We start from the raw sequence: 9,789 nt of genomic DNA, 5'->3' as shown, positions 1-9,789 counted from the left end.
ATTTGTCTTCTCCCTTTCCCTTAACCCTAACTTGGCCTATACTTCGTCTTTTCATTTACTTGTATTCTTCGTCATTTGTTCCTTAACTTTACCCTTTAAATCTAGAGTCCTGGGTCTCTGATCTTTTGGTTCAGATCTAGAGTTACGGAAGGATCATGCAATTTAATTTTTCCTTGTTTAATTTCTGCAAATCCACATCCCAATCCCCTTTACATTTCAAGCAATTTACATTCCTTGCACTTTAAGATTCTGCAATTTACATTTCTTGCACTCTAAGCTTCCGCCATTTAATTTCTTGTTCTTTACATTTCAGCAATTTATTTCTTGTTCTCTTTACTTCAATGCAATTTAATTCTGCATGTCACAAAACCATCAACCAAATCTTGATTCGCTTGACTAAATCAACCACTAAACTAAAATTACTCAATCCTTCAATCCCTGTGGGATCGACCTCACTCCCGTGAGTTTTTATTACTTGATACGACCCGGTACACTTGCCGGTTAGTTTTGGGTGTTTTTGGAGAAATTTATTTTTCCTCCAAAATATCTCATCACGGACGTCGACCGATTAAGAAATTGATATAAGAATTACGTTGCGAGTATAGTTCTTAACCAGCTAAAATCTGCTCATCAATTTAGAAGGATTTTCACAAAAATTAGAATAAAAATACTGGGAGTATGAGTCCCAGGTCGTCTCCTAATGAGTTGACAAAAGGGTGCTATCTTATTAATCAGGAGTTTTTTGGGAAATTTTGAGTTTGGGCAATGGGGACAAGCATATGATTGTAAATTAAAGCAATGAAAGTTAAAAGAGATTTATATTATTCCAAATAAAAAAAAGCCTTGACTGGAGGAATGATTAATTGGAAGTTCTATCCTTGTTGGAATTCTCTCAAGTGTAGTATAAAAAGGTTGTTGTTTTCACTTAGTTAACCCTTACTAAAAAAGGAAAGTCAAGTGATTGAGCAAACTCTTATTCGCAAATCCTAGTCCTATCCCTTGGGAAGGTCTAGCATTAGTAAATAGAGAATTAGCCAACAACTTCTAATTTAACTAATCACTTGAGCATTCCAACTCAAGTGTCTCCTTTTAATCAACTCCCATGTCAAGTTGAGAGTCTACCCCATTGACATGGATACCATCTTCGTTGTTGGGAGTTTGGAATAGAAAAGAGACATGATAATTTAAATAAAATAGGGATTGAAAATTAATTAAAGGTAAAAGTAATTTTCTGTATTAATAAATCCAAAATAATCCAATTGTAACTCTAAACAAGAATTAAGAATATGGAATAATAAGGGAATAAGAAAACAAACTAGAATAGTAACTTCAACGGAGGTGATGACTCTTCGCAATATCCAAATCCAAAGCAAAAGCATAAACTATAAAACTATGAATGTAAAAGAAAACCTAGAGGAAGTGTGATTTCTCTCCAGATTCAGATCTAAAATATCTAAAACTATGCTAATGAGAATGTGTGTTGAGTCTCTACATGTTCCCTAGCTCTAGTTTGTGTTTCTGGGCCGAAAACTGGATCAAAATCCGGCCCGAAATCGCCCCCAGCATTTTCTGTTATTTCTGCAGATCGCGCATGTCATGCGTACGCGTCAGTCACGCGTACGCGTCAGTCACGTGTACGCGTCGCTGGTCATCTTGGCGTGTCACGCGTACGCGTCATCCATGCGCACGCGTCTTTGTGCAAATTCCAATCCGCGCGTACGCGTAAGGCACGCGCACGCGTCGCTGCAAATTTCTCCATGTCGCGCGCACGCGTGAGCCATGCGTGCACATCGATGCTTGCTGGTTATCTCCTTAGTTTCTTGTGTTCCTTCCATTTTTGCAAGCTTTCCCTCCATTTTCTAAGCCATTCCTGCCCTATAAAGCCTGAAACACTTAACACACAGATCACGGCATCGAATGGTATAAAGAAGAATTAAAATACTCAACTTAAAGACTTCTAGGAAGCAAGTTTTCAACCATAGAACAAAACAAGGAAGGAATTGTAAAATCATGCAAATCATATGAATAAGTGGGCAAAGACTTGATGAAACTACTCAATTGAACACAAGATAAACCATAAAATAGTGGTTTATCATACACTCAATTTCCTCTTTAATTACATCAGTTTTATTTTCATTTTCTTTGGTTCAAGTTACTTTGTTCATATTTACAATTTTGTGTTTCTTGAAATTTTGATCAATGAATTTTATGTTTCATGCTTCCTTTATATTTGATTGCTTGTTTATGTTTGGTTTTGTTGATAGTTGGTTATAGTTTTCCATTTTACTTTGTAATTTTCCATGTTTTACTTTTATGCACACAAGGTGTTTGTGAAAATGCCAACTTTAGATTTTGAGTAGATTTCCCCACCTTGGATTGTGGTTTGAGTCCCTAGGATACTAGAGTCATAATGTCTTACATTTAGTGGTAATTCTTGGGTAGTTGGTTGACTCTTGTTTCCATTAAAGCTAGCCTTTTATCAACTAGTTTGATAAGTTGGCTAGGACTTAGGGATCAAGGTCAATTATGCTTGCTTGACTTACTCCTCGATGTTTGGGGTTAACTAAGCGAGATTAACTCATGATAATTACCATAGTTGTGGTTATGGCGATGATAGGATTCCTTGGACTCTCATTCCCAAGTCAAGGCTCTTTATTGCATTTATAGCATTTTCACTAGTTTTGATCTTGCTTTCTCTTTACTTGCATTAATTCACAATTTTGCTCATTCCTTAGTTCTTTGATTTCTTAGTTCTTTTAATATTTCATTTCTTGATTTCAAACCCCTTTTTGCCTCCGCAACCGAAAGCATAACACTTCCAATTGCATCCTAGGGAGAACGACCCGAGGTTGAATTATTCTTGATCTCGGTTTATATGTTTTGAATTTAACATTTGATTTTGAGAATTCATTGTTGGTTTGGACTATGCTACCAACGAATTGATTCTTGTTTTGATTGATTCTAAACCGGCAATAATTCTCATTGTCAAGATCCATCATAGGAATCCATGTTGGGATGTTGGAAATTTCTTGGGACCTTTGCATGCCTGACCTCTTTAGAGAAAAGATCGTCCCCTCCAATGAAGACTAAGTCTTTGTCATCTCGACTTTTTTTTTCCTTGGCTCAGATTCCAGTTTTCTTAGTTTATCTTCAATCTCTCTTCTTTTGGGAGTTGGCTCTCTGATTCTCTTCATCGTTCTAACTTGTTTTCCAAAGGGTCTCCATCTTTTTATCTGAAGTTGGATGCAATTCGTCCTTCTAGATTTTGATCATCCACCATTATCAAGGGTTGAATTCCAGGTCCCTGGCAACGACACCAATGTTCCGAGGGTTACCTAAAACTAAATTGCTTTTGGGCTTGTATGTGAGGCTCAAATCCTCAATGGAGCGGATTCCGACTTAGCCTACGTCCAATAGCCGTCGTCCAAGTTGTTTGTGAGAAGGTGGGGGGTGGTACCTGCAAAACACTTCGATGCTTAAGTCAGCAAGGGTCTTAGCAGGTTTAAGTATATTGGGACTTAAGTATACCTGAAGGGTGTTAGTGTATTTATAGGTGATGGGCCAATAACACCCGTTGGAGTAGTTCCACTATTGGTGGTGGATAACCATCCCCTTTTTCTAGGGATTGTTAAGATCTCTCTTCTAGTAGGTGAGAGATAGTAGGGATTAGTTACAACTCCTTCAGGAGGAGTTATCACTTTGTAGCATTCTGTCCGACCTCTTTGTAGCTATCTTCTGGGCTTTCTCTGCTTTGGACCTGACTTATGTTTTGGGCCAGGGTATGAACAGAACTATTGCAACATTGCCATAGCAACAACTTTTTATGATACAAATATTGTAATTTGATATTTTGAATGTATTTTAAATGAAAAGTTGTTAAAATATCAAAATGTATTGCATATATTGTTTAAAATATACAAAGTACGACATTCACATGATGTTTTATTTTTAAAATTAAAATTATTGCATACATTGTTTAAACTTTGATAATTTGAAGCTTAATTTATAATGTATTGTTATATTAGAAAATTGAAGAATATTAAATTTCTTTTAGGTAAATTGAAGAATATTAGATCTGATATAATTTTTATTATCTTTTTTATGGTTGTAATTTTATAGTAGTAATTTTTCATCCATGTCAGATCCTATGCACAATAACAAAGTTGTGATAATTCATCTAAAAATATTTCACAAAAAAAAATGCAAAATAAATTACACACATATTTCTCTATGAAATGTCTAAATATTAGATAAACGCTTTTAGCTACTGATACTTCTGCTGAGAGTTGCACACACCAGAGCCCTTATAAATTATAAAATACGCATAAGTAGAGTGATACAATACTTTATATATTTATAACTTCACGATTTTACAAGCCTCTTCACATGAATGAGCAGATCTCTTTATAGTCCTTCTATAATCTTCTAAGAGAAGCCAATCTCTTTTCAAGATCTTCAACATCTTGGGATTCCTGCGGTCTGCTGCATGCACAGAAATAAATATTGTCGCTTAAAATGCACAACGCGATAAAAGAAACTGTTCTGTTGTAGAAAAGAGTTGTGAATAGTCAACAAATAAATGCATCTATAATATAAGACAAAATTCTCCAAGCCAACCAGAACTTGTTGCCGGAAATACGAATAGTGTGTGCGTACCTTGGAGCAACATTTTCGGTATTCCTTGAAGCAATCCGGCCTTTTGGCGCCGAAGATAACTATCAACAGAGAAGAATACCCATCAGAGACAACATTTCGCAAAATAATGAAAATATACAGAATGACTGCGAAGGACAAAGGGATTTATTATTGCGCCCAAAACCAACCTGGGATGCAATATCCACTCCAATCTCATCAAGAACCTGTCAAAAATAATTGAAAATTAATTAGGCATTCCATGGAATGAAATATTTGATGAGCAAAATCATAATAGCAAGCTATATAATCGATTAGGTCATGGATAACATTCACCTGATTAGTGAGCTCTTCTGTTTCTTCCTCGGCTTCATCTTTGTCTAAAGTTTCATCTATAGATTCTGACATCATCTCAATCTGCAAAAAAGCTTAGGATGAAGTTGACCACAAAAAATAAATAGAAAAGCTATCAGGCAGACGGCGTCAACACTGCTTGCCTTATTGATTTTAATTCTCTTGCATATTTCAGAGATCCTCTATTCTTCAGATGTTCTCTCTTTACTTTTTCAATAGAAAGTGAAGAATATTTTCATAAAGTGAAGTCCCGAGAATACACTTCGTCTAGAGCTCAGCCTTCATTCTCTTTTGTTCCTAATTTTGTTCTGGTATTTTACCCCTACTCTTTTACTGGTATCACACATTTCTGATTTTAACTAGAAAATTCTTTGTTTTCTTATTGATCTTTACTCCTAATTCAATTTTATTTCATTGTTGTTGCTTCAAGTTCTTCACTTATTGGCACTCAACATGAAATTTGTTTTAACTATTAGGCACAGATTGCCGACTAGAAAACGCTGTTGACTATTCTACCCACTCTTAATTTTTATGATTGCTTATGGCAGGCTTGTTGCCTAATTCTTGGAAAAAAAAAAGTATAGTATTCTCTCCCTTGTTAAAAAATATGAAAGCATTTCAAATTTTTCAAAACACACAACTAAGTCAACAATACTTTTATACCGAGAGAAAAAATAGTTCCTTCTTTAATATTCAGTGTGCAAAGCAAACCATGATCTTCCTATCTAAATTTCTTAACCCTACCACTAATGCAGGAAAAATTCTCAAGAAAATGCAGGAATGTGCTCAAACGGATAAATTACCGTCATGTCCATTTGTGCCGATTGCTTTTGGAATTCTCTAATCACTTTAGCCTGTTTTGCTGGTGCCATTTGCTGAAAAGAGAAGTAAAAAATTATTACTGTATATTTTGATCACATAGTACAAACTCTAGCAAAGATCTATTATTGTCACAACCTTTTGTAGCACATTATGAACTTTTAATTAATTGATAGGAGATAAATCATGGTCTGAGGAACACAGATTTGCACTTTTAGTATTTAACTATAAACAATGGTTAAAATTTGGAAATAATCTTTCGACCTTTAGATGTTAAGGAAGGTGGCAGGCTTTTGTTGATATGGACACTACATTCATATTTTTGTCATGGCAGAAAAAGGAGTTTAATCGTGTATAATATACTAATAGCACATACTGTTAATAACTAGCCAACTTCCACTTTAGTTTTGGTTACAACATATTGATAAATAGAGTGACAACCCAAATTGTTCCTCAAGGAATTTTAGATCAGATATTTAGGTCCCGAACAATTTTTATTGCAATCATTAATTAAAAGTAATAAAAAGAATCCAAAGTATCAGACCTTGTTCATTGCTGCCATTGCTTTTGTTGCCCCCTTCATTCCCGTTGAGATTGAAGTGCTTGCATATAATGCCTACAAAAGGAAATTTTTAAATAATCAAAATAGAAAACTTCTTATCATAAGTCTTTTGATACAAATAAAAAAAAATATATTATCTCTTCTTGCATACCTGTGTGTGAGTTGCTACACCCCTGATCTGGGCACGACTTCCCTGCAAATTGGTTATTTGTTGTCGTAATCGAACAAGTTGGCGAGCCAGGATTTTAGTGGCAGCCTGTAACCATGCACTTATTTACTCGAGATTGATAATATTACTAACAGTGACTCCCAACTATTTTTTCATATCTGTGATTAGAGTATTGAGTGTGTGCTTAGGTGTGCTATATTTTAGTTGATATTGTGGAATCATTAGTTGTGTAATTGGTTGTAGACGATTGCATCCTGAAATGATTAGTTATGTAGGCATAAAGAACCTAGCAACTGAAATCTCAGATTGAGTCTTCAGAAGTTCTAAAATCCCTAGAAAGTTAAGTAAATGGCATCATAAAAGAACAGAAGAACTAGTCCAAGACATGGAAGATTCTAAAATTAGTAAATCTAGAAAAGAATCATATAACCAATAAATAACAAAATCAGATATGGACACTTTCAAATTCCTAATATGAACACTTTCAAATTTGTGATAAGCCAAAGAAGTCTTCTTTACAGTAAGACAACTGATGATTTATCAAAAATAAATAAATAAAGGCAATTCATGACTTCCCCCTAACTACAAAAATTGCACATCAAAACTACCCAAGGCTAAAATGACCAGGAAGATATGATTTAGTACTTTATAGTTCTGAACTATAAATAATTGTTCATTAGACATGCTAATGACAAAGTTTCAACAATGATATATGTGATTCCTCTGTTTAAATTTCATTGGAAATTCTATATCAAAGCTTTGTGTACTAAGAAATCGTATTCTGTACAACAGCCACATTCAAGTGACCGTTTTAACCATATTTCAGAACTCTACATGCTCCAAATTTGATGATGAAAATAAATCTGTAATTGAAGCATTATCTGGACCAGTTCTGGGCTATTCATGTGGGATTATTGAACAACATTACATCTTTGGAGCAAATGTACTACTCAAGTGCAATACAAAGCACACAGATATGTATCTGATCAAAGATTTGCTATCAAGATCAAACATTCAATGACCATACAAAAATATGTGAGACACATAAAAATGAGAAAAACTTGCCTCATTTCCGGTTTTAGCTGTTTGTTTGATCTCAGCCACCAATTTTTTTTCCTGTAATGCACAAGGAAGTTAAACTCAAATGAAAGATGAAACAGAATAAGGTCTCTGCTCGGTATTATGTACCTCCATCTGAAGTGATGCTATCTCTCTTTCAATGCCTACAAGAAACAAGGGTGAATAAAGAATATCTTAAAGGAAATACACCTTATTAAAATTAAATAATCATATCAAATGTTCCTCCAGATGAATAAAAAGCGTCAGGGTAAATACTCAAAGACTGAACATATAGGATATGTAGAAAAATCGGAGCAGGGGAAAACCACAGTTAAGAAACAAAAATATCAGAAAATTCAAAAAAAAAGATTTTGAACAAGAAAATATAGGTTTAAAATAACTTACTCATCCTTTAAAAAGAAAAAACCTTGACTTTCACAACTAGTCAGTTGCATTTCAAAACTAACATATCCGTAAAAATATTATTCCTGTTTGGAAGCAATAGGAAACCAATAGTAAGCTAGCCACTAATTTAGAAGAACAAAATATCCAATTTAAACCCATATTTTGATCATCAATATAAATAGTTTACATTGGAAATATTACTTGTACATATCTTCCCCATAAAAAATTTGATCACATTTCACGCTCTAACTATTTGGTTGTAACTATTATTACCCATCACATTCTGTCCCCAGTTAATTATGAAAACGCACACGATATTCATTATTCTTTTCAGATATGGAAGGAAAGAAGAGAAGACACCGATCGTGACTTTCTTGACAGCTAAATGCATAAATGGTATGTCTACTTTGGGACTCTGTTAATTATTTCCATTTATGACGTTTCTGCAGTGCACTTTAACAATCTTAAGAAACAATTAGTTCATTCCAGGGAGAAAAGAAATAGAACTGGTAAAGGGAAGATTCCACATTGAAGTGAAAACACAACTGTTTACCTGTACCACATACCAAAGCATGTTAACTCTCTATTATCTATTCAAGAAATTTAGTACAGATGCAGCAAAATATACAAGTCGAAATAAACAGCAAAATATTGAATAAGCATCGAACCAAGTAATTACCTCTTGTTGCAACCGCCATTTCCCTCTTACTTGTCCGCAGAGCCTCTATAATTCCCAAAAGAAAAAAGAGAGTGAAAAAAATGCACAAACAGATGGTCAATGCTAAATCTTTGAATTCCTAATTTTGATCAAAAGCTTATAATTTCCAATTTTCCACCTAACCAATTTTTCCCAGCACTCACAATCTACAGAGATGTATTATTTTATTTCCTTTTTTCAAAAAAACAAAAGGTACGAATTTGAATGCGAGTTTCAAAATTCAGAGTGCGGAGAAAGTGCAAAAACGAAAGAATGACACGATATGAGAAATGAGGAGGAAGGAAAGGTGGACCTTTGGGTGAGGTTTTCTTCTTGAAGAGGTTCATGGTTGTGTGTCTGTGAATGGAAGAGGAGCAGAACCCTAATTGAAACGGAGAGTAGCAGCAGAGTAGTAGCTGACTAGCACTTAGCACGGTGGACAGTATGTGTGTTTTGTATGAGAGAGAAAATGGAGGCTTTGGGGAGCGTTCTGCGTCTCCACGTAATACCCAACGGTACTCATCCAACTATCCAAGTAGCCGTTGCAGCTTTCCTTAGACTAAAATAGTGACAAATAAAAAATAAATAAACTATCACATCAAAATCAAAATCAAAATAATACATAAAAATTCAGATAGTTGACAAAATAACTTTAAAAAATATTAATGAAAAATAAATTTTTGAAAAATTAAAATATTACAAAAATTTTAAAAATTATTTTTTAACATATAAATTAAATAAAATTCTTGTTATATAATAATAAATTATTTCAAGAAACTTAAAATATGAAACTAGAAACTCATGATGAAAGACGATTTAATATTTCTTTGTTTCGTTTGTTTGTTTCCTTACTGTTAGACCATGAATCGTTTTTCAATTCCGAAGATATATATGTAATTTATGAATGAAGGCATATGAGTTTTGATTTTGACGATGAATTTGAAGGAGAGGAAAAATGGAGAAAAACAAAAGGTTATTAATGTTTATCTAAAAGATAATTTTTAAGTAATTTACGCTAATAAAATGAATAAAGTTAAAATTATAATACCTGATCTTTGTTATTGGCAAGATGATTTTTAAAAAATTTTAAAA

At 33.8% G+C, this 9,789-nt stretch overlaps 1 protein-coding gene across 2 annotated transcripts; it reads right to left on the bottom strand.

Moving 5' to 3' along the window:
- On the bottom strand, window positions 4,147–9,219 carry LOC107630555 (vacuolar protein sorting-associated protein 2 homolog 2). 2 transcript variants are annotated; one of them, XM_016333729.2, is made up of 11 exons: window positions 9,011–9,219; window positions 8,680–8,724; window positions 7,725–7,759; window positions 7,602–7,652; window positions 6,519–6,623; window positions 6,350–6,421; window positions 5,790–5,861; window positions 4,969–5,049; window positions 4,824–4,859; window positions 4,657–4,715; window positions 4,147–4,482 (listed from the first exon to the last, which is right to left on the bottom strand). In XM_016333729.2, exons 1-11 carry the CDS (start codon window positions 9,042–9,044, stop codon window positions 4,416–4,418), a joined length of 657 nt encoding a protein of 218 aa, XP_016189215.1. In that variant the 5' UTR covers window positions 9,045–9,219; the 3' UTR covers window positions 4,147–4,415. The 2 variants fall into 2 exon arrangements, with proteins under 2 accessions (XP_016189215.1, XP_016189216.1); XM_016333730.2 differs by having other exon boundaries at window positions 4,164–4,479; window positions 9,011–9,044.

This window comes from Arachis ipaensis, chromosome B03 (assembly GCF_000816755.2).
Source record: "Arachis ipaensis cultivar K30076 chromosome B03, Araip1.1, whole genome shotgun sequence".
Taxonomy (NCBI): domain Eukaryota; kingdom Viridiplantae; phylum Streptophyta; class Magnoliopsida; order Fabales; family Fabaceae; genus Arachis; species Arachis ipaensis.
This window is presented reverse-complemented; position numbering and strand designations above follow the sequence as displayed.